This window comes from Pocillopora verrucosa, chromosome 2, assembly GCF_036669915.1.
Source record: "Pocillopora verrucosa isolate sample1 chromosome 2, ASM3666991v2, whole genome shotgun sequence".
In the NCBI taxonomy this organism is placed as follows: Eukaryota; Metazoa; Cnidaria; class Anthozoa; order Scleractinia; family Pocilloporidae; genus Pocillopora; species Pocillopora verrucosa.
The window spans coordinates 7,992,042-8,017,847 of record NC_089313.1 but is presented as its reverse complement, the minus strand read 5'-3'; the positions used below and the strand labels follow the sequence as shown (position 1 = coordinate 8,017,847).

Below are 25,806 nucleotides of genomic sequence, written 5' to 3'. Positions count from 1 at the left end.
TCTTTTTCGGTTTCGCATAGTCTCTCGGATGTGTTTATCGACACTGATTTCTTACTCGGTGTTGGCATTTTTTTTGTATTCTTTTGTCTGACTGTTCACCATTTGTCGTAGTTTCGAGGCGTCCCATGGCAATAAGTCACACAACCTGTCTTGTAATGTTTAAAACGCGATAACAATTAGAGCCGACCCTGGGTCATCGCGCGCGCGAGTTTTCCGTATGCAAAATTAGCTCAGGGGTCGAAACGATTCCAGCGACCTTTTGGGAATATTTTTGGAATGGAAATATGGCAGCGCAATTATCGATCCAAATCGATATTGCAGTATCACGCGATAATTCCTTTTAAGCTCTTTTCTCGTTAGAAAAAGGAACATAGTTGATTACAACCATTTACTATAGGCTCCGGCAATTAAAACTCGGTATTGACACTAAACAACCCTACTTCATAATCTGACGTTCTTCGCACACTCCCGGTATTCTTCAGAACTCTTGAAAAAAATGTTATTTTGACAGCTTGACGTTTCGAGCGCAGCCCTTCGTCCAGAGCGATACTCGAAGGGCTAACGCTCGAAACGTCACTTTTTTAACTCTTTACGGTGGCCAATTTACATGTAACTTATCAGCTCAGTTGATAATGCTTAATTACTCCTGTTATACTCTCCTCACCGACGCTCACCACACGCTTCTAGAAACTTACCCCCCGTTATTTAAAATAAAATAATCGTTTCATCTTCTAAGTGATCAAGGCAACACGACACATCAAACGTGGAAAAAATTCTACGCTGGGATGTTTCCAGCTTTCAGTCTCAGTCTTCTCAGTTCTCCGTGATGTGCCCCATGTCTAGCATGTATGATGTACTTCCAAAGTTCTAGAGCTTAGATCTTAGCACCCCTCCTCTATAAGGTGACGAAAATCTTAGCCCGTGTGGGTTTCGCTTTACCCGGCCCTATCAATCCGGCCAAATCTGGCTAAATTCCAGGATCAGCGCATGATTCAATCGAAGGACCTGGAGTGTAAGGTAATCGCAAGGCGTCCCGCAATATGGTTTGTGAGAGACAGTTCATTGCCTCCTTCCATGAAGTAAAAGTTCCCTCCAGGCAGAACGTGTCCCCTTTTGCAAGACCCCGATGTAAGTTTCCGCCCACCCTTTAGAAAAGGGAGAGAAAACTTGAACGTCCTTTTTACATAAATTGCTTACGAGCGTGAACCTGATTTTGAGACGTGACATATAATGAGGGCTCACTTCCCCCCTGGGAACCCCTTTGGGCCGCTTTCCTTAATATTCAGATCAGGAAACATGCTCCAGAACAATTCTCGATCGGTACCTTTGCCTTTCCACACTCTTTTAACAGGATCATTTGTAGCCCTCCGCTTGCATCATTTGTGTTCCAAGATAACTGTGGGTTCCAGGATCATTTTCGGAACAGTACAGTTTCTTGCGTCCTTGAATTTCGCTCGTTTACGAAGACTTAAATGGCCTTTGTCCAAGTTCACTTACCAAGAAACAAACTAAACTGACAATAATCCAAGTTAAAGCAAGCTTTGTTGCCCATTAAAGTGCCAGACATTGCACCGAAATCGTTCAATTAGCCGTTCTTGGGAAAAATATCTAAAGGCCACGAGGCGCTATTTACGCACAAGTTTAACTAAAACCAACCGATGTTCCTGCTGCCGTCAAAAAACAAAAAACAAAAAAAAAAACTTCATTACATACTACCCGGGGGATAAGGTACATTAGTGAAAACAACCACACCCGTTACCATCTTGATCGTTAAGATCATCCGATCCGTCAAAACAATTCAGAGGACAATCAAGGACGACATACCATTGGCCCTCTCTTCAAATCTAGAGATAACAATCTTCGAATCAAGAAACATTCTTAAAGAACGGTACTGAAGATATCAATGTTGATTTCTTTGGCTTGTGTTGCTGTCCTTTTTTGGCTCTTTTGCTCTTTTCCCGCTCTCGGCCATTTTTTGTAACGGGGGAGCGAAAATCGCCTGTTACGTATGCTATATAATTTAACACACAAGGACAACCTTAACACCGGACGAACAAAAAAAGAGGCTCTGTGCAGAGACAAAGGCTGAAAGACGGTGTTTCATCTCTTTTATACTCATTCTAAGTAACTGCCTGAATATTTAAGTAAAACATACAAACAGAGTCAAAAGAGCGCTTTGAATGGGGCCACTAGAATTTCCCCCCCCCAATTTTATATATCCGCTTCTTGATCAATGAACACAGGCCGGAGCTGTTGAAAAAAAAATTCCTATCACTTATACTATCGTCCAGCACACATTCTGATGACACGATTTGAAAAGAGGGCGAGAGCTGTTATGTTGTTCTGAAGTAATTTTATATGCTGCGCCATGAGCATCGTCGGCCCTGTAACGTGTTGGGGGGGTTGGGTAATGGGTACTGATACTGATCTTAAATGATAATACTCCTCACAGGTCATTACAGAGTGGTGGTTAGGATGGACTTATCCGTGTCACCTGTAGTTTCTGCAGCAGCGTGAGATCAGCTCTTTAACACAACGCGCAGCTATCTTCATCATGGTCTTTTGCTCTCTGTCAATACTTTTGGTGTTCCTCCCCAGCTGCTGATTTTTTTAATCCAATCATCATCAGTTTGTATTGAAACGCCTAGTGTTCTTTTTGCCACCTAAAGGTGAAAGTTTGAGAAGAATGGATTAAAGAAAAGTCATGGTAAACTACCTCATTTGATCTTTAAACCACAAACTTATGAATTTGCCCGGCCCTTTGAAACATATTTTCCTTTGAAGTGCAAGGATGTTGGGACTTAATGAACATGCCCATGCATTTTTTTAATTGTGATAATGTTAGTTCAAGGGTGCCTCTCAGGGGTATTAGGGAACAGGAAAACATGAGCACTATGTTTCGAGGGGGGATAGATATCATTAAACAAATATTAGGGCAAAGAGGTACCATGGTTTTGTTCACGGAACATGGTTAGGTATACCTTCTTTCTAGTTTTCATAGAGGAATCAATGCCTCTATGACATGGACACATTTAGAGAGATTTACCAGAATATAAGGTGCATAGTTTTAAGAGAGCATATTGAGTAATTTCAAAGAACTAGGCATCTCGACTTTTGTACCAAATTCCTAATTTTTGTCAGGAAAAAGGGCACATGGTACTCCTTTCCTTCCAGTGCATGGAAGATCCCTCTCAATACAGTTTTATTTTTTCAAATTCATGATGTTTCAGACCAAAATGGACGTCACATTTCCAATCAAAATACTGTATTTACCCTGATTCTTAAAAACCCTCTGATGAATTAAAGAAGTTTCTTTTTCCCCTCTCCCTGTGTATGAGTTGCTGCCTTTCCTAGTCATCTCCTAAACTTCATAATTATATGTTGCTAGAAAATAGTCATCTTTCAAGAAACACTACACTTTTTTTTCAATCCCAAAACCTGAGGGTTGAGAACTAAAAACCTAAATTAATACTTGACCAAGATTTAACGCAAAAATTTTAAAGGGTCCAAAATCCATATGACCAACATAAAGCCATGGAACGAACCCTTTATGATACCAACCAAGGACAAACTGTGGCAAGAAGACTTCTTTCAATCTAGAGAACTGGTAACTCCAGGGGTTAAAATTAACATGCACTACAGTCAAAACTTAACAATTATGTTGTTCATGAGTCTTCAAAACTATTTTTTTACTGACCTGGGTTGCAGTTGCTGATGATATTAGCAAGTGAACTTGCTGCGAGTTGTAGTACAGTTTCATGTACTTTGCTGCTTCAAAGCACCCATCTGGCTCGCCAGACTAGAAACAAATGACAGGTTGTTAGGCAAGGGTCAATTAATACGCTTGCTGCTTTCTAGACCGTAATTCTAAAAATAGAAAATGGTACAGTAGAGTTTGGTATAGCATTGCACTGGGATGCACTGGGTTAATGCTGAGGTCAAGTGGGTTCAAATCCCATACAGGTCTGAAATTTTTGTTCAGGTCTAATTTTCACTACAGTACTACTCCAGTACTGGTATTATTCATTACTGTCAAGATTGCTTTGATATTCATTTTCTTTGGTTATGAACAGGTTAAGTGTTTTTCACAAACCTGTGACCCCAAAAATGCAAATGGCTTTCCTTTTAAAATCTCCAGAACATCCTCACCGAAATCACTTAACAATGATTCCCAGTCATAAGTAATGAAAAGAGCCCTTGAACCTACTCTCTCTACCAGGCAAACAAACTCCATGCACTGTGTGACATTAAGTTGAAAATTCAGGATCAAACAGTGTAACATGATTAAATTCTAGATCAAGGTGGTTGATGAACTCTTTTAAACTTTGAGTGTGCCCACCATCCCATTTCTCCTTATAGTATAATACTTATGAATCATTCATGACGCATAAGACTAAAGGAAATGATTGCCAATCTAATAACTGTTTTGATTATTCAACAAATTCTCATTGTCAGCACCAGTGCAAATGCTTAGTCAGAAGAGTAGTGGAGAATATGGTTTAGGCGTAAATTGTTAACATGTGATTCGAGGCCTATTGTCCGATCTCACCTTTTTCTGAATGTTGCAAATTTTATAAACAATGATTGAGGCATGATAGACTTTACTATTGTTAAATGTTGTAAATATTACTCCAGATTTTAATTACAACGACAAAAATCATTTTTTTCAAACCAATGTAATATTAAGTATCTGAATATTCAAGGCACTGTGTCCGAAAAATAAGGCTCTTTCAGAAGGCTTTGAAGGATGTCAATTCAACCTGAAAACTCCTCGTAAATCATCAGCCACCGGCACTACACTTTCACCGCTCTTTAATTTTATTTAGCAACTCTTAAATAGTTTAAAAAACTGTAACATGATCGATCTTTAATCAACCAATGATAGCAACGCAAGACTTAAAATCGAATCTTCTTAATCATTTTTATCCACGACTCCATATCGCTCTTAGTGAAAATGAGCATTCTCCAAAATTTATAAATCAAACCTTCTACGTTCGCTTGCAAACTGTTTACCCCAGTTGGCATAGAACGCCGTCGCTCCTCCACCAGCCCAGGGAAAGCAAATTAATCTTAGTTTTGCATTTTGCTTTTGATAAACACCAACGCAGCCATGTTGAATTCATTGTTTGGAATGTCTCTTAATCATTAATTAAATTATTCTTGTAATAACTATTCACAGATGTTTTATCACGTGGTACAGGGAGTCATGGAAAACAACGTTCGGACTGTACAGAATTATTTTTAAATTACTACTTCATTGGAGAGTGTGAATTTTTCCCCGTATTTGATGGTTAGAAGCAGTTCTACCGAACGGATCAATGTCTTTTTGTGGTTCATCTTTCCACTGAGGCAATTTGCTCAGGGATTTACGAAAGAAGTGTGTTGCTCATTTGACTCCTATCGTTCACGGTAAAAAACGGAAAATGAAAAGGGAAAAACTTTGGGGACGCGATTTCCCGCGTGACGCTACATTTGCTCAACTGATCCTTCGATTGAATGGCAAGAAATGGTAGAATTTGCTAGTGAAGAAGATCAACGAGTGGTCTGCCCCAACGATCGACAATTATCTTTAAGGGCGAAGTGAGTAAATTTTTGTTTATACCCGTACCTAAATCAGTCCTCTTAAACCGGAACAGTACTTCATTAGCCCTTAGGAGAAATCTACTTTACTCAGTACTTGTTTATCAACTCACGCACAGGGAATATAACAGAGCAGCGAATCATCTCTGGTGTTTCCGGTTGCTGAAATAAATTCAAACTTGTTTCGCCGCAAACACCTGGTTTTCGGTCACGTTGCTCGCATTCTGCTGTGCCTACTGCTACTGCTTTGGTTTTGGAGATTGTGTCAGTTGGGTCGCCAGCCATTTACTTTGAGTTTTTGCCTCTCGCTTTGGCCAGGCAAATACTATGTGCTTCCGCCCTACGAAAGTCTTAAAAAAATTCTTCAAGAAAACTCTCACCAGATGGCCTAAGTCTTTGGAAATTTATTGTTAGTTATTATATTGTCCACTCTCAATGATAGATCTGTCACTGTGCAGCGCTCCGATCAGGCGCAATCTTTTTAAATCCTAACTTTTCGCTACAATATAGTTTAATAAGCTCTATGTTGACTACGTTCTTTTCCGATATCAGTTAACAATCTGTTAGATTCACAAACTATTATGTACTATATCGACCGAATATTTTCTTTTTGCCTTTATTTGGTTGAATTCAGGATGGTCTGTTCACACTCAAGTACACCCGCGATAAAAACAGGTAGAAAAAATCGGATATCACGGAAAACGAACCATAGATCATCATAAATGTTCTGGAACGAGCGTACAGAATTCGCCATGGCAGAAGAAGAACGTATCGGGTAAGTAGTTTATATCATTCTAAAAATAATCATTAGGGATCAGGAAGAATGAGATTTCTTTGTGTATATAGACAGGGAGAAAATGTAACATATATTCTGCATTAAAATTTAACGCTTTGTCGGCCGTGATTTTGCATTCCTTGATGTTTTTACAATGAGCATAATTTGTTTTCTTTTTCGCTGAAAAAACGTTCCATTTCGTTGTGGTGAATAATGTATCTGTTGCACGTCATGCCCTGTCCAAGCATTTTATTGTGGTAAAATTTTTTTTCGGTTAAACACTTGAAATCAAAATGTCAGATGGAATTAAAGAGAAGATGGATTGGATTTTATGACAAAGTTTCTGTTCGCAGACGTGGATTGGACTTTTTACTGTCCACCTTGGTCGGATAAGCTAATCAAAGGACAATTGAAATTCGCCAGAATTCTGATAGAGTAAACACCATTTTTCAAATTTCAATATCAGACTTGAATTAAGTTTAAATTTATATTTTCCTTTTCAAAAAAAAAAAATACTTAGAAAGGCTTAGTAATCAGGGATGATCTGGCAATGTTTATTGTAAATAATTTTTATCTCAAGGTTTTTTTTTTGTCGGCCTTAAAAGCAAAACTAAGGCTGCTTTAACTCACACACCGGCTGATCCAGACTTTTTTCACAGTCCTTGTTTAAATCTTATGAAAGGGTTGGAGAGGAATTTTTACAAGGTTGACACAATGCTGATTGCCTAAATCTTTTAGAACAAAACACTATGCATCAAGCAGTCTCGAAATTAAACAAGATGGATGGTACAAAATCTTTTCTGCTCCCCCAAGGGCCAACATTTCCTTTTAATAAACTATACAATTTTGAATTTTACCATTTCCACCTAAGTATCTTTCATGAGAATTATTAGTTGCTGTGTACAATTGACAATAATGCACACAGTCACTCACAGAATAGTGTAAAATCTTAAAATAGCAATTATATACATGTATTTGCCATGGTATCAAAAATTTTTGAAAACTATTTATCAAAACACACACTCTTGAAATAAAAGCTGGATTTTGTTTAATTGTTGGGAATAATTTGCCAAATTGAAGAAACCTTTATACTGGTTGTGGTCAAATTTTTACTCGATTATGCATGCAAATGCTTTTGTGTAACCGAAGGCATCCCAATCAGTAACATCAAATTTCGATGAGAAAATTTTAGAATTTGGAATTTTACTTTAATTTTAAAGCTTGCGAAAAAGAAGGATGTGATTTTACAAATTTGTCTGTGGTTACAGAAAGTCTGAAAAAAAAGATTAACAATTGACTGGTAGGAGTCTACGACTCCCTAGGGAGGTTTTTAACCTTGTTATATTTTTATTTCAAAAAAAAATTTTTTTTTTACATTTTTTATCCCACTAGATAGAATTACTTTGGTATTGTACATGTATGCCAAGTATGCACTATTAGTGTTCCTGTTTTTGTTTTAGTCTTAATAGTTTTTTTAGGATATCTGACTGTTGATGTGAATCATATCTTAGAAGTATTTGAAATACTTTTTATAAAATTTCACAGCTCACAGCTTTAGTTCATCTCTAGGTCAAGACTGACTTTCAAATTACTTTTAACTTTTAGCATGATTATGAGCTACTTACTAAATTCTAAAATATTTTAATAAAATCTAGATATTTTTTGTTCTCACAACCTGTATGCAAGATATTATACTGTAATTGTAATGAGAAGCTACAAGTTAATCTGTATCACCTCTGAGGGTTGAGGGTTAAAGAGGAAAAATTGGGTACTGCAACAAGAAGTTAGCTGAGGGTTATCAAGACAAGTGTACTTGTTTTAAGTGTTTTAAGTATTTAACCCTTTAACTCCCATGAATGACCAAGACAGAAATTCTCCTTACAATATCAATACAATATCAATACAATATAAAGCAGACAAGCGATGAAAATAAAGAAAAATATCAATTAGGGGATTATAAGTTGATCCAATACCAAATTTTCCAAACTAGCATCACAAGAACTGTATGGCAAATAGTAAGGAGAATTACTGATGAGATCTTGGGAGTTAAAAGGTGAAGGTTAGCAATTTTATCATCATCATAGTAACTCTTATGATAATTGTTATTGTTATTAATATTTTTGTTTATATTAGTGTTACTATTAATCCATTACAGCCACATAAAAAGTCTTATACCAGTGACTAAATCAGTCTTTTTGAACTAGTGTGTTTTTCTTTTTCAAAGGCGTCTTGTGGAGAAGTTGGAAAACATGCACAACAATGCTCTCGGAGATGGAAAAGAGACCTGTCTTCTTTGTGGTTCCAAATTCTCACTTAAAGTTATTTCAAAGAGATGTGATGTCTGTGATAAGGTATAAATAAAAAAATAATATATTGGCACAACTTTAAAAAATTTTTTAATTTTTAATTTTTAATGTGACTCTTGATGCTAAGTTTTATTATAAATTGAATGCAAAATTCCTTCTCTTTGTTATTCTCACCAAAGATGTAAAGAAAGTCAGATTAGAGCTCATAGAATTTGTGATAGATGCATTTGCATTTGAAAATAATCCATTTTTACCATCCTAGATGTTTTCTAAATTAAGCTTATCTTGCTTTTAATTTAGAGCATCAGTATTAAATACATTTTAAGTTGCTACTTGGTGGCCAAAAACAGGTTGCTAAGTGGCAAATGTGGCTAGCAATTTAATTGCCAGAGTTTGTTTCTTCTCACTATAGAAGCTGATATGATAGCAGCTTGGAGCGCTGTTTAGGAATTGCATTGATTGGGTGGAAGTTCTGCCAAAACTAAGAACAAAAGTATTCTTTCTTGTGACTGTAGGGTGTTAGAGTTTGAAGTCAGAAGGTCTTCTTGAGGAAATCACCAAGTACCCTTATCTCACAGCTAATTGCTATAGTATGGATATCTGTTTCCTTGAGACAAAGGTTGTTGGCTCGGGCTGATGTAGATTCATGGAAACTGAAAAAAGAAAAAAAAATTTTTGATTTTGTATGGTCTTATAAGGCTGTTAACTGGCTTTCACAGATAATGAGAACTGGTTGCATTTTACAATTTATTTCTTAAACCAAGTCTTATTTTCAGTATGTTTGTGAAAAGTGTGGTTTGAGGACTCAAGACAGTGATGGTGATAACATTTGGCTGTGCATGTTATGCAGTGAACACAGAGAGGTAAATTTACAATTACTGGGTCACATGACTGTGAAACTTTCCCTAGCCAAGGATTACTGAATACTGTAAACTGAGAGAGGATGCTCTGTGAATCTTTGGAAAGAGAAGAGCTGGAATTTAAAATTAAAATTGAAAAAAAAAAAAAAAATTAATATCCACCAGGCAAGATGATCTGGATTTCTTTAAGCTATCCTGGATCAGATTTTTTCCAGAGCCATGATATGTCACTTTTATGTGGGAGTTCCCCTTAGAGAGGTTTGAATCTGCCATATTGAGATGTCGTAATGCCAGGGTAACTGAAAGCTCTCCCTGAATAAACCCTTTACACCTGAATATCAGTGTGTTAACCCTGTAACTCCCAGATCAAATTTGTAATTCTCCTTATTGTCAACCATACAATTCTTATAATATTAGTTCCAAGAATTTAATATTAGATCAACTAATTATCCCCAAATTGATATTTTTCTTTATTCTCATTACTTATCTGGTTGATATCGAATTGATGTTGTAAGGAGAAATTCTGTCTTGGTCACTCATGGGAGTCAAAGGGTTAAATATTCTCTATACTGTCCTCTAAACGCGTCCTAAGGTGACGAAAAGGAGAATTTGTGTTACAATCTAGACCTTCTTTAGTTGGTGATCATTTCCTTTTTCTCCTGACATTAATGTGTGATTATGGGGTGATATTGTAAGGAGAAATTAGATGTCAGTCGACTCTTAAGGGTCAAAGGGTTAAGGTAAGTATCATAATAGCAGTTACTACTTGCCCTTTATTTCTTATTTCTGTTCTGGTTCATTCAAGTGTAATGTAGTATGGATATTTTCTCTTTCTACAGCTCTGGAAAAGAACCGGTGCATGGTTTTTCAAAGCTATACCCAAATATACATATCCAGCTACAGGAAGACGTACTTCCTCTAACAGAACTGTGAGTTTTGAAATTTCTAGTAGAGGAAGGATTGTCATAACATTGATGAATTGTTCAGCAAAAGAGAGTGTAATGTAAAAAGAGAAAATTCCAAACAGGTTGGAGACATGAATTTGATTCTCATGTGACAAAATAAAAATTATATTTGAAATAAGTATTTTGTCACCTGTCCCTCTTTATCCAATAAGTTCTTGTTGCTGTGCATCTGTTCAGTTATATATCACAAATGATATCAAAATTTAGTGTGAACAAAAAGTGGCACACAAGGTGCAGGCAAGTGTGTTACCAACTTAAATGTTCTAATACCACATTTTGACGTCATCTGTGATCTATGACTTAACAGGCCCATGGCGACATAGAATCTATTATTTTGCAAAAAAGAAATGAAATATTGTTATTGATAATGTCATTAATGTGTCTGTCCTCCAAAAGATTAGAGGTAAGAACCAATCATAAAAGTGTTTTTCATTCAGCTTTTTATAGAAATTATTATTTGTAGGTGTCTTAATGCATCACACATTGAATTTTTCTTAAATGTGAGTTTTTAATGATTTACAGGACACAACATCTTCCAATAGCTCAGACCAAATTTTTTTCCCACAATCAAATAAATACAACCAATCATGGACAAGTTATTCAAAATCTAAAGGTAATGAATGTTTACTTTGTGAATATTTTTCAGCTTCCATTTAATGCATACACTCAATCTCTCTTTCTCCTTGTAAAAGTTGGATATAGTAGCCACAAGGTTGGTACCGCTGGACTCTAGATTGAAAGGTCTGGGTTTAAACCCTCATTGGGGCGAAAGAATTGAATCTTATGGTGCCTTTTTCCACCCAGGTGTATAAATGGGTACTACGTTTAACAATATGACTTGGTTTTATCAACTGAATGGATAATATAAATTGGCCATTGTAAAGAGTATTAATTATTATTCAGAGTGTTAACCCCTTCACCAGAGCTTCAGAGCTCTATGTTCCTCATCATTCGCTCTGACAAAGGACAAAGGATGAATGCTTAAAATGTCAGCTCAGAAATTGTTTATAGTGGCCAATTTGCTTTATCAGTTGATAAAAGCAAATTATCTTTTCATTCTCTCCCACCAATGCAGCACCACATGTTAGTTTATTTAGAAACTTACCACCTTTATATCTATAACAAGCTGAGGAAACTCATTGACAAAATGTTATGAGAGGAGTCTACTATACTTGATTGCAGTAAACATCCCAAATTGAATTAAGGCTGGGAGAAAAAAAGGAAGAGAAGTGAACCAATAGCATTATTACCCAGGCTGTACCTGTAATAGGCAGGCACACTATCCATGAGAAGAAACAACACCCTTACTTTGCTTCATGTTTATTAAACCTGCTACATGGCTCCTTTTTTTTCCCTCTCTTTGTAAGGAAATTGTTAACAGCTAATTTTTCTTACTTTTGAATTTGTAGACTATCTGGATGGTGGTATTAGAGAAGAGAGTCACTCGGAGGATGAGGAATCCAGCAGTTCCTCAGATGAAATGTTGTTTGACAGTTCAAGCACACGTAAATCTTCAAGAGGCAGGTCATCCACTTCTGAGGAGACAATGCCCTATACAAGACGAAAGTCAACAGAACTTTCAATGCCTGGTAGTGCCATCTTAGAAAATATAGACACTCCTCCTCCCTTCCGTAAGAGGACTCTTGCAATGTCACAAGATGAACAGCCTCGTAGATCACCAAACACAAGCCCGTTGCATCAGGCCAATGGAAAGCTCAGTAAGTTATAATACAGAGTGCCTAGTTAACCTTTAACTCCTATGGGTGACCAAGATAGAATTTCTCCTCACAATATCCATACAATATCAAGCAGACAAGTGATAAGAATAAAGAGAAATATCAATTAGGGGATTCTTAGTTGATCCAATAACAGATTCTCAGAACTAACGTCATAGGAATTGTATGGCAGTCATTTTAAGGAGAAACACAAATAGATTCTGGGAGTGAAAGGGTTAATGATGTGTTTTTGTAGTTCAATATACATGAAAGATGCCAAAAGGTAACAAAACCAGAGAACAGATTCTCCCATGTAGTTGCAAATTTTAGGTGGTAATGTTGTTCAGTTTAATACCTTATGCCTCAAGATTATTTTAGTGAGTATTTTATATACTGTTCTCTATTCATTTTCTTTGGTGCTGACTTGGATAATTCATTTTACAACCAAAGCTTCCTAGGTTGGCAATCATTTTATTTATTCCCATGATTTTAATGAATAATTCAGCAGGATTACTGTAACAAGAAATTAGATGCTGGCCTCTCTCAGGGTTGAAAGGGTTGAAGGTTTTGAAAGGAACTGCTTAGCTGATATGAGTTTTACTCAGTATGACATTGTAATGTTTACTTTATGTCTCTTGAATATAGCTTGTAATTGCACATGTTTCTGCCTTAATTGATTAACACTACTAATGGTAGTAATGGCTTTGAAATGCAACAAAAGAGTTTTTCTTGAATTTGTTCTTTTTGTTTAGCTCCAGATAGCAGTCATACTGAGCCAGAATCTCCTAAAAGGGAAAAAAGTGGTAGTTTTATTGGAAGAGGTCACGTAACTGATTTGAGAGATGAAGTTGATGCAAGGGTGAAGAAACTGGTGAGAAAGCAGGACACAGAAGAGGAAGACATTGATGAACTGGTGAGAACCTTCAAAGAATCAGAGGCTTCTGTGAGCAAGGATGTTGGTGATGCTGGTGAGTGCCCAATAGACATCCCAGGTGCACTGTGCCTGTGCATTGTTCTGGTGAACCAAAAGATTTTGTGTTGCTGTGCGTCTGTTCAGTAATAGATGACAGATGATGTTAAAAGATGATAAGAACTTAATAGTGGTGCAGTATGTCACTGATGTTCCTACCACATTTTGACATCTTCTGTGATCTACCACTGAACAGACACATGGCAACATGATATCTAATTGTTTTACCTTGTTTATTTGATTAAACGCCACCTTGAATAAACACTGTGGCCTTGTTGTTGTTGTTGTAAATAAATACTGTTGCCTAGAATAAATGCTGCACTTGAATCATGCAAAATTTTATAAACATGGCAGTATTTAATAGAATAAATATGGTACATAATAATGAAGCAAAAAATCTTTCAATGATGACATTATCTATGCATGGATGGATCATTATTGAGAACCAATAAAAATGTGTGTATAATTGTGCCTATTAATATATAACTACTGTTTACATTATTTCCATTTCCTCACCTTTCTTTGCATCACACTGGGGTTTATAGATTATGGTGCATGTGTCATGTTAAAGGGGGGATCTTGCATGAATTAGTTTTTGAATAATTTTTCAGTTTCAGTTCCCTGACCTAATCTGTATTTCTTCCTCACCCCAGGGGTGTTACTTTGGGTTTTCCAGTTGTCAACCCCCCCCCCCTCCACAATGACCACATTTCCAAATTCCAATCCATCATGCCATCAGTGGATGAGATGAACCATGCAATGGATATCCACCACTAAATTTGATCTGTTGTTTGTTATTTTAAAATTATTATTGTTGGTAATGCACCCCATAATGGATGTGCAATCAATGGACTCACTCCCCCATCCCCACCCTTTTGCTAATTTTTTACTGTCGCTGACCCCCTTGGCACAAATTTCTTTCTCTCCCCAGCCTTCTGCTGTCACTATAATCAAAGACGGCGCCATAATTTTTGCTAAGAAAACACTGTGCACTTGTTTGCCAAAATTATGCTTGCTCTTTTGGCTACTTTTCTTGATGAGGAATGGAAGTTGAAATGTTGCTGTCCTCAATTGAAAGTAACTCATTGGTTTGAACTTCTAATCTGTGAGAATAGTAATCTGTCTTATAGAGGGTTGTAACCAATGCTTTATGTTTTTTTTTTTATTAATTTGTTAGGATTAGGAACATTGGAATTTGATGTCCATTATAACAAACAACACAGTCAGCTTCAGGTGACAGTTGTTTGTGCCAAGGTGAGTGTTACATTTGAACTACACAGTCAGCCAAAAACCATATAGCTTTGTATGGACATGTCTCCTCTGGGTAGTATTTATGCAGGGATAATTTTCAAGGTAATGCTGATGATAGTTGTTATTTGCAGAGCCTGAAAGCCATGGATTCTAGTGGAACATCTGATCCTTATGTTAAAATTCACCTTCTTCCTGGTGCTAGTAAGGTAAACCTGCTAAAATTGTTGTAGTATTGACTGCTGTAACCTAATTCAAACAACGAAAAAAGTATTGAGAAGCCCTATCGAGTAGCACTAGGTATCGTAATTGTAAAACCATTTTTTCTTCCTTTTTTTAAAAAATCAGTTTTGACATGTGATGAATCAATTGATTATTGGTTCAAGTTTTAAAACTGATTGGTTAAGAAAGTGACCAATCACAGAGCAAAGTAAAGCAAAATCATTTGCAAAGAGTGCTGTATTACTTTCGACACTTCATTGAAAACTGCTCTGTTGTCTGATTTTCCTTGTTTTGCAAGAATCACCAGATTTATAATGGCTAATTGGTGGTTTTTAATATAAACGAATAGATGTTAGCTTTCTATCTGGTTTTTCTTCTTCATCTCATTCCCAGAGTAACAAATTAAGGACTCGCACCAAGTACAAGACCCTGAATCCGAAATTTGATGAAGTATTGGTATATCATGGGATCACAGATGATGATATATCAAAGAAGTCTCTCAGGTAGATATCACTAGACCCTTTACACCCTAACATCAGTATGCAAATTCTCCCCACTGTTCTCTGCACATTTCGTAAGATGCGGTTCAAAGAGAATTTGTTTAACAATCAAGGGCTTCTTTAGGCGGTGATCATTTCCTTTATTATTGTGACCTTAAAGTTTGATTCAGGGGTGATGCTGTGAGAAGATATTACATGCTAGTCTCTCTTAGGGTCTCAGAATTTATTTGCCAGTGTGCCTAAAATTAATACAAGAGTATTGACTATATTGGCAGTCATTCCTATCATGAAACATTTCGTTGCATTTTTTCCTTTTCACAGACTTCAGGTTTTGGACGAAGACAAACTTGGTCGCAATAATTTCATTGGAGAGACTTGTGTGGCTCTAAAGATTTTTCACAGTAAACCATCTCAGTCTTTGAAAAGGTCACTAGTCTCTAGAGGTTCTGTAAGTATAGATAGTGTCGTTATATATTCCCATTTTTTTAAATGTAGGTTGTCGTGTTCTTGTTTTAGACATGAAATGATCTGGGATCACATTGTTTTTTTTTCATGTCTCTGTCTCTTTGGATCACTGGTGCAATCATAAAATATGTGTATCTTGGAAAAGATTGAAGAAGGACGGGTAAGTACATCATTTTTTGCCGTGGTGAACAATTACATTTCCTTGCTCGTAAAGCCCTTGCATCTCCTTCAAATTGTGATAGTTCATCGAGAAGGGCCTTGAATGGAAAAGGTTTTGTCCTCTTAGATGTATCTGTGTAGATACGAAGGTTGCATTTTGTAAGGTCGTTACCAAAGTGTGAGTCGTTTGAATGGAAGTGTTGTGAAAGAAAGGTTTCATTGTGCAGTAATTGGCCAATGGAAGAGAACACAGGTGATGGATTGTTTTGTATGGGGAGATTTAGGGGAGTGGGGCGAGGTGCCCAAGGGATCGTCGGACCCTTTTTTTCTCTTGTCAAACAACCCTTTTGAGTTTGGAAAACGGGGAATACGGGAATGAGATTCTCCTTAAAGGCGATTTAAGAATGGACTTCGATGGATGTTCGTGACAGAGTAATGGAGTACAGAGGCAGAGTGCGCTGTGTGGTAGGCCCTTCTTTTTTCCTCGTTGAGATGCACCCTGTTTAAATTCTGATATATTGTCCTTTCTGCATGGTCATTTTCAAAAACGACATATTCATATTCCCGAAACTGGATGCAGAAGTGTCCTTAACCAGACAATAGGGAACAGAGGAAAGAAGTGTGCGCACTGTGCATTTCTTTCCCCGATAACATTATACCTACTGAAAGGTTGATAATCTATACAGGAATCTCCAGAACCTGATCTTGGACGTCTTCAACTGTCATTGAAGTTCAAATCACAAAAGAATCAACTTATAGTGGGTGTGATTCGCTGCGCTGGTCTGGCAGCCAAGGACGCTAATGGTTATTCAGATCCGTATGTCAAGTGGTGAGTGTCAATAAATCACTGTGTTTTTTCTGTATACCACGTCATATCAGGCTTTATGTACAATGTTGCTATTTACCATTTCTGTTTCTTGGTTTTGATTTTTTCCTATAATCTTTCCAGTTACCTTAAACCTGATATAAACAAAAAATCCAAAAGAAGAACGAGTGTAAAGAGAAAGACGCTAAATCCTGAATATAACGAGGTAAGAATTATCAGCTACCTTTTGCTAAAGCCTCCTACCACCATTTATCTTAACGAGTAACGAAGTTCTCTCAGTCAGTTTTATATCATAAAGGGAGTAAGTTTCTAAAGAAACTATGGCGATGCGTCGGTGGGAGAGTATAACAAGTTAATTTGGTTTTATCAACTGACTCAATAAAGTAAGTTGGCCACCTTAGAGAATTTCTAAAGCCGATGTTTCGAGCTTCAGCCCTTCGTCTTAAAAAAGGGCTAACGACGATTTAAATGATCGATTTAGTTGATAAAATGGCATCTTTGTGTATTATGGTTTGTCCCAACAGGAATTTGTTTATGATATCGCGCACAGTGACCTCGCGAAGAAAAGTTTAGAATTAACAGTTTGGGATCATGATGTTGGAAAAAGTAACGATTTTATTGGTAAGAGACCATAGGTTTTCTGTACCGTTTACATAGTGACATTTGCGCTGCATCAGGATGATTTAGAGTCGCTTACATGGAGTTACCTTACAGACTCATGAGATGGTAAAGCATTGTGGGTAACACTTACCCTCTTCCCCTGTGGCATAAAGAGATGAGAAATATTCCTGATTTGGTTTTGAATTCTAGGATGCTACACCCTTCCCAATTATGTCAAGGAGAGAAATCTGTGAAAATTAGTTTAATACATCCGTGAAAAGTAAACAAAGCTTCTTGACTGATTATCTTTAAAACAAAAACCCAAAGTAATCAGAGCAGCCAGTTGGGACAAAGGTAACTTTCACAGGGAGCCCATGGTATACGAAGTAAGTTCAGGAAGCCGGCCTCAAGTGCTAGATAGTGCGAGTGATCAAAACTCGATTGGGTTAGTGTGGCATCTGATTAGATGAGAAGGTGGCGCGAGTTATCTAGAGCAATCAAATGGCGCAGTGAAGCTAAACCACTGCAATCCCAAATTTCCTTCGACACTCTTACTAGAATTGCGCTAAGACAGGTCCCCTTCATGAAAACTTAGGTACCTTAGGAAGTATTAAACAATAGTATGTCTTTCCTAGGTGGAGTTGTGATGGATATCAACTCGACCGGAAGTGCATTGATGCACTGGTACGCCATGCTGAAAAACCCAAACCAAGCACACACTTATTGGCACACGCTGGAAAAACTAACCAATCACGAACAGGAATAATATTTTGGGCTTAGTTATAGTAAATATTCGAAGAAGTCTCGTTGTTGTGTTACTCAATGTCACAGCGGTTCACCCAATACTAATCACTTCTCGTATAATAACCATCACTAAGCAATGGACAGTGCAGAGACCAGGAGTTAAAGCTAACGATGCCTGCCCATAGTGCTGTTTTCGATTGAGTGTTGTGAAAGCAAAACCAAAATAATCACCAATGAAATGAAAGGAAGATATCTCCAGGAGCCGATAAGAACTCAAATTCATAACGACCTGTTCGAGTGAAGCGCGCGAAAATACGAGTGACCAAGTCGTGATTGGTTTTAGTTTTGCATCTGATTGGTTGAGAAAGTGGAGCAAGTTTTCCGAACCAATCACACAGGAAAGAAGAGCAAACCTAGCAATCTCAGATTCCTTTCAACACTCATTTGAGAATTGCTTAATGACTTGCTGGAATAGTCAATTCCTGAACTATTGCGGAATTTTCATCAATTTATAGAAACTTTCAGACAACAAAAGGCGTTTTACTTCTGAACTGATAAAACTGTCAAGGCAAATCCGTTTAATACAGTAAACTCTCTGTGCACAAAAAAAGTTTGTCTCCTTCCGAGAATTGGATGGGCTAGACAGACGAATTAAAATTGTTATTTATTTTTGTTAATAGCGGTCGAATTAGAACATTTTTCAGGTAAAACACAGAATGCCACAAAACAAACAAACAAAAACAACAAGCAATAGGTCATTGCTTCCAAATAGAATCATACTCCGGAATGAGGCGGAGACACTCAACTTGGATCGGAAGCTTTCCTGATTAGGAAGGATTCCCAGCTTAGCTGAGATATACTGAAGACTTTATTCTGAATTGGCCAGTGAGTTTAACAAGGTCTTGATGTTCCTAGTTTCAGAGGTATTCAAGGTATAAATAATTTCATGCGTTAAGCTCACATTTGGATTCTCCTTAAAGACCATTTGTTATCACCTGGGAGGAGGGACGGTAAGGGGTCGGAGAAATTTAATTTAAATTTACCTGTTTCCCTTCCCCCCCCCCCCCGAGGCTCTGTAATATTCTGACACCCCCCCCTTTTACTGGCAGTCAAATTTCTACGGTCACCCTTTACACTCTGTCAGCGACGACTTGTCCCGCCTCTCCCTCCCCCTTAAAATCCACGTGATACCCCCAAATCCTCCGACCCTCACCCCCCTCCGTAGGTGATGAATAGTAGCAGGTCCCTTACTCGGGGGTGAGGGGGGGGGGTTGAGAGTGCAGGGGGAAGGAGTTGAGGGCATGGAGGACAAATTTATTTTTTGTCATGTCAGTAATTTTCGTTATTTTCAACTAAAAATAAAAATGCCTTTTGTTTATGTTACTCCATATGTATGCCAATTATTTAGGAAAAAATATACATTTTCGTTTTCATACACCTTTCAATGTCAATTGTCAGTTGTCTCATTACTGAGGAGACTGACAGACACAATTAAGGAAATGATAACAACGAACAATTTTGTCAATTTATAGAAATAAATTGTCCGATATATACCGCGGGCTAAACAGTTAGCTGAGAGAGCGACGAATTTTTGATAAAAGCTTTTTATATTCCCTCTGACAATGTTAAAGAAAAACAGTTGCATGGATTGTTAACAATAATTGAAAGGTTGTGCAACGATAGTGTATTGGAAATTTTAAAATGTAATCTTAGGTATTAACTTAATATATGTAAAGCCGTTAGCTATATAAGATCATATAACAGGGAATGAAAATAAAAAAGCAAGAGTCGCCCGGGTTGTGTTTGTTGTGGTAGTCCTGAATCTAAGTCGCTAGGTTGCTTCATTTTGATAACCGAGCCGGTGAATCTCCAACCTGTAAAATTTATGTCAAAATACGTTTAAAAGCCGGTTTTATCAAACTTAGGTCAAAAGTTGGCGGCGACGCAACTTCGAGAGGGGGGCAACGCACTCCTGCTTCGGGGCGACGCAACTTGGGGCGACTTAGCAAGCCTACTGCCTTGGTGGCGACAAATCGCTAAAACTCAAGGCGATGGACGTCATTGAGCACGTATCCTTCGCTTGAGAGGAGTTGGTGATACGACTTAGTCGCTCTGTTTCCTTCCACCTCTCTAACGGGGAACTCTCTTTCAAGAGTTGCACTCTGCGCTCATAGTAGTTAGGTTGACATGTCTTGCCTACATAAATCCAAGCGCGAAACAGAACTAACTGGTTTTTGAGCTGAGACCTGTACTTCTACTCCTTTCTTTTAGGTCTAAAAATAAGACTTCGGGCCCACAAAGGTGACGGAACATTAAAAAAGGGCTGTTGTCTTATTAGCTTAAGTCAACGAAATATGTTCTCTGAAATGTTATTGCAGTGTACTGTTCGAAAACGCGTTTTTAAATCCACTTGACTCGATTAGAAGATCAAATGTGCATTCATTAGAGCGACAAGTGGTTCAGTCTGGTTCAACCAAAATTATTACAATACATTTTCCCACTAAACCAGGCAAAGTGCATCATCCAACCAAACTGGCCAGTTTGTTATAGGAATCACGGCATAAGGCGGCCTAAAGAGTATGTTTAGCCCACGTAATAACCACAAATGTATAAAAAACAGAGATTGTTTGGAACAGATCTTCTAAGAATTCAATTTTATTCAGAATGCTAAATCTTAAATAATACGTCCGTATTTAAGACGTACTTTTTGTCTCTTTTTTGAAAAGAATTACAGCAGTAGGTTATACTTCATTCAGTCTTTTCGTGTGTATTTTTAAACAAACGTTTGAAAAGTCTCCGCTTTCTTGATCCTTTCCAAACTACAGTGGTGATGTTTCGCATAAAAATAGTGCTGGCAAACAAAAGTATGCAAACAAGAAGTTGTGCTTTAATTAATTTAACATTATAGTTTATCACAGTTTAAGCCGTAGGGAACATTTGATGGATTTTTATTTGCGATAGCAGGGTTTTTCTCAGCCACGCTTGGGGATGTTTGTTGTGCTTGTTTTCTTTCCTTTCTTAGTTTCCTTTTTCTCTTCTTGACCTGAGATCTTTCCCTGCAAGTATCAAGTGTCAGATTGTTATGATCTATACATTCTATCTATGAGTTGTCTGCTGCGATTTGTATTTACTATTACAGCTTGCAATAGTTTTTTATTCTGTGGTTAGGATTGTGCAAACTGCCTTGAAGTAGATTTTGCAGATTGGCTTCTTAATTTTCCTTGTTTAATGGTTAATTACATAGTCTAGGAAACTTTCACTCACCAATGGCTGGGTATCTCCTCGTAATCCAGAATGGCAGAGTCTTCTTCGGCCACACTTTTTGATGTTTCTTTCCTTTTTACTTTACTTCGTTTCTTCTTTTCTTTAGACCTCTTCCTGTGGAAAATGATTTCCATACTCCTCTGAGCCATATTTTTGTCTGAGAATCTGTCTATGATCTCTAATTAACTATAGCTTGAAAAAAGCAAACGAACTCTGAGGTTCGAACTCTTACATGTTTGTTTTATGCCACTGTCAATCATTGTGGTAATTTCTATGAAGGAAATAAACATCCTTCTGCCTGTGCTCAAATGCATTATAGCCTGATCTAGTCTAAAGCTAAGCTGATTTTTACATCCTGTGAAAGTTAATGTAGTATGATTAAAGGTGGTGGTTTGTAATCGTGGTGAATACACTTTCTATTTGAAGAATGATTGTTTGTCTCACGGTGTCGTGAATGTTTTTCTTCGTTTGTCCGACGATCTGTAGTAAAACATCGTGAGACACACAATAATACTTCAAATTAAATAATTATTTACCAAAGTGAAGGTGAATAGGAGTTGATATTTACCGAGTTGCGACTCTGAGGTGAATCATTGTTTTAAGTATATACCACTGAGAAGCCAAAGAGATTAGTTTATTTCTGTCAGTGCTCCCAAAAATTGTTGGTAATTATATTGTTGACGCGCGATTTTGTCTCTTCAGCTACTACAAAGTGAATAGTACTTGCTAATCACTTCCGAACCAATCAATTAGCACGCACACTATTCACCCATGTGGTATACGCTAAATTAATTAATTGATGTTGTAATTTCCCTTCCACCTGGGTGAGTCGCCCTTACCTATCATTGGATATGATCTTAAAGGCCTGGATTGCAGGATCTTCTTGTGCCAAAGTTAATCTTGTTGACTTGACTTGATCTGAACTTCAAATCTTCCACAACAGCCGTTTCCATGTGTCTCTCTGCTAAGAGAAGCTCTTCCCAAGTAAGGCGGAGCAACTTTATCTCCTTAGTAACTTCTTTGTTGTCCTCACAGCTCTCTTGGACTTCTGCAGTTTCCATTTCTTTCATTTCGGTATCTCGAGAAACTTTCTCGTCATGACTCTCACCAGAGTGAACTTGTTCGTTATTGGGTTGAATCTCTGCTTCCGCGTGTTTCTTTGAATCCATGTGTCTCTCTGCTAAGAGAAGCTCTTCCCAACTAAGAGGGAGCACCTTTATCTCCTTGGAAACCACTTTGTTGTCCTGACAGCTCTCTTGGACTTCAGCAGTTTCCATTTTTTTCATTTCGGTATCACGAGAAACTCTCTTGGTATGATTCCCAACAGAGTGAACTTGCTCGGTAGTGGGTTGACTTCCTGTTTCCATGTGATTCTTTGGTAACAGGAGATCTTCCCAAGTAAGGTGGAGTACCTTTATCTCCTTTGCAACTTTGTTGTTATCCTCACAGCCCTTTTGGACTTCTGCCGTTTCCATTCCTTTCATCCCGGTATCTTGAGACACTTTCTTGGCATGACTCTCAACTGAGTGAACTTGTTTGGTAGTGGCTTGAGTCTCTGTTTCATATTCTGCATCGACCTGATCCAACCACTGGAGATTTCTCGCCACCTCAAACACAGTGATATCCTCTAGAGGAATCTCCCTTGAGACAATATCACCCCAAGATTCTCCTTTGGTGACGTCCAGCCACTGGTCATGTTCAAAGGCTTCCTCTTCTACTTCCTTAGTTTCAATTCTTGTGATGTTCGCTTCTTGAATGGCTGTTACCTTTGCATGAACCTCAGGGGAGGTGATGTCTTCGCAAATGCCTTCCTCTACATTCTCATCTTCTTTAGTAACCATAAACCATTTAACATCCTCGGTAAGCTCGGCTTTAAACTCTTGCACATCATTGCTCTCTTCCTCTAATTTGCTGTTGTTAGTTTCATCTGCAAAATGATACAAATCCAATTTTGGCCCTAAATTATCTTTTCGGTTCGCTGTTTAATGATCGCACTGACCCTGAGTCATTGTTACTGTAATAACTCGTCCTCTTGGAAAATTTTTCTCCCAAACCAAAACTGATCTTTTCATACCTTCGTTACATGTTTTCGTCCTCTCGATCTCTTTTATCAAACAGCTGAAAGAGAAAAATATCAGTTGTATTTCATTTACCTCCCTTTTTTTAAATTTTTTAAATTAATTTTTTTAAAAGAAAAACTAGTGAGCAGCACACGGCAACAATCCTGTCAACTAAGTTTATTATCCGACCGGTTTCGTCTGATAACAGACTTCATCAGGGATTTAATCGATGAACAAAATTAACCTACTAATAAACTAGGCGTTTACAGTACAAATCACGTTCAAATCGTGTGGGGTGAGAATAGCAAAAAACACCCACAAACAGGAAATGTTACGTAAATCCAGCGCAACAAGTTGGAAATGTTACGCAAATCCAGCGTAACAAATTAAACATTGTTTATTTTGGAGCTCACGATTTTTAACGATTTCCCGCTCTTTCCCTTTCTCTCTTTCTCTCCCTCTTCCCCTTCTCTCCCCTCTCTTTCCTTCCCTCTCAGCCCTTCCCCCCCCCCTCTCTCTCTCTCTCTCTCTCTCTCTCTCTCTCTCTCTCTCTCTCTCTCTCTCTCTCTCTCTAGACGAAAAGTGTGGCACTTTAGTCACCTTTTTTTCTCCCTTGTTAGAACTTCTTCAAATTCTTGCCCTTTTCAATGAAACTCTAGGAGTTACAATAGCAGAGTACTGTGCATGTTTGTCCAGAGTTTTACGTCCACAACTTAAAATGCTTTTATCTTAGATGGCTTTTTACATCAAAAAAGGTACAAAAGTGCCAGTGATCGGGGTTTCGCAAACAAAAGAAGGGAACAATCCAATTTTATGTTGAATAAATAGATAGATGAGAGACTAATAAACGCTGGTATATTCCCCCGACCACCCCGCCAATTTTAAACAGGGTATTGAAGAGATTGGCAGAAAGTCGGGTGTAATAGTATAAACTTTCATCTACGTTCAAGTTTACCGTTTCGAAAAAGGCCTAAAGTTTACTCTTTGAACTTGAATGTTTTACTGCGGTCAAGGCATTTGAGGAAAAAGTCTGAAACGTTGTTATATTTGACCTTGTCTACTTAGCATTATGTTCACCAAATTACAGCTTTTCAGCTTGCGTTGTTTTGCAATTACAGCCACTTTTTTGGAACCATGTCTTGTTGCGAAGCCGCGTTGCAAAAGTGCCACATTTGGTAACATTGAGCTAGGAATTGCGACAAAGGGAGAAATGACCTTGCACAGCGCCTGATTTCAAATCCTTTTGTACATAAACTCTCTTTGTATATATCTTGTTCTGCTAGTAATTCCAAGCTAGCAGCTTATAACCCATTCCTACAGTTAGAGGTAAAACCTGCTCATCCTCCATACACATGCTTTTGGTGTTTCGACTGATTTTGTTGTCAAGGGGAAGTTATAAACATCATATTTTGTACTTGATAATATTAGAATTCTACTGACTTTATAGCATAATAAAATACCCAGTCATCCAATTTCCATGAGCTGGTATAAAACTCCGGGAAATCGGCCGCTTATTTTTAGCGCCAAATATGCATATAAAGAAAGATGAGCGGGGGAAGTAAGGGGTTCAAACTTCAGTTAAGTTTGCTTGTTATAATAAAACAGGCAGTTATTCGGTTTTTAGCGAATGTTAAATAGTTAATGACCTCTAGGCATCTCTACTGCAGAAAAGCTCCGTTCCGTAATAAAATTCCTCACTTAAGAGAAAAATGCACGAATTAGTCAGCACACTCGCATGAATGTGCCGTAGTTAAAATGTTTGAGGTAATCTCACTGAATTTTTATTCCTTTGAAGACTGAAAATAATACAACTTGTGTCAGAGAGGCAAGGGCGGCAAGGAATTTTTCATCGAGCATAGAAAATTGCACAACGTCGTCAGAATTAAAAGAAGTCAGATGTTTTCAGCTGTTGCTTTTGCTCGTTTTTTGTTTCTTTTTACCGACAAAGTAATGACGTCGAGCTTAAAAAAAGAAGTTCAATTTTCTAATAACCATTTTTTTTTTTGCGTGGATTTAAAACCTCAAATAATTCATTGAAGGCACCGTGGAATGTCTTGCACAACATCGCAAGAGCACAGTAATTCCCAAGGTGAATCATTCGCTGTTGGATGATGGATTAATATCAGGGTTGAACACCATTTCCAGATTATCTGAGTATGCTAGCCCATAAATAATAATAAAAATGATGGCTGCTTCCAAGACAACTAATGCTGCAGCTACAGCCACACACTGAAGCAATTTTTTTTTACACCATGAGCAATTTTTGAAACATTTTAAGTACTGCATTGTAAGGGCAAGCGTTCTGCACGAAGGGGACACGCGATAGACACTATAAAACTTGAAGGGGCTTTGTCAGGGATTTTAACAAATTTTTAAACAGCCAAATTATGTATTGGTGTCGTAGGAAACCTGAAAATAACTGCCATTTTTATTAACAATTGCTATATCAGAGCACTGAAACAGCTTACAACCGTCTTTGGCTGCGAATGGCTTGGATGGAAATGAATTACAACGTGAAAAATTTAGGCTAAACTTTTCAAGTTGTTT

At 37.6% G+C, this 25,806-nt stretch overlaps 1 protein-coding gene and 1 pseudogene across 1 annotated transcript in view; one reads left to right on the top strand and one right to left on the bottom strand.

The window, feature by feature from the left end:
- The window catches only part of LOC131786922 (rabphilin-3A), a 25,267-nt gene extending 5,554 nt beyond the window's left edge, over positions 1-19,713 (top strand). Inside the window, exons 3-17 of the mRNA XM_066162347.1 lie at positions 8,580-8,706; positions 9,438-9,524; positions 10,361-10,450; positions 11,009-11,099; positions 11,896-12,204; positions 12,954-13,169; positions 14,349-14,425; positions 14,554-14,628; positions 15,035-15,144; positions 15,463-15,589; positions 15,752-15,766; positions 16,452-16,594; positions 16,715-16,796; positions 17,116-17,212; positions 17,827-19,713. Coding sequence (XP_066018444.1) covers positions 8,580-8,706; positions 9,438-9,524; positions 10,361-10,450; positions 11,009-11,099; positions 11,896-12,204; positions 12,954-13,169; positions 14,349-14,425; positions 14,554-14,628; positions 15,035-15,144; positions 15,463-15,589; positions 15,752-15,766; positions 16,452-16,594; positions 16,715-16,796; positions 17,116-17,212; positions 17,827-17,957 — 1,777 coding nt within the window. The 3' untranslated portion in view covers positions 17,958-19,713. The remainder of the gene's footprint in view (positions 1-8,579; positions 8,707-9,437; positions 9,525-10,360; positions 10,451-11,008; positions 11,100-11,895; positions 12,205-12,953; positions 13,170-14,348; positions 14,426-14,553; positions 14,629-15,034; positions 15,145-15,462; positions 15,590-15,751; positions 15,767-16,451; positions 16,595-16,714; positions 16,797-17,115; positions 17,213-17,826) is intronic.
- LOC136279212 (uncharacterized) overlaps positions 1-25,806 on the bottom strand; it is a 360,360-nt pseudogene that overhangs the window by 301,124 nt on the left and 33,430 nt on the right.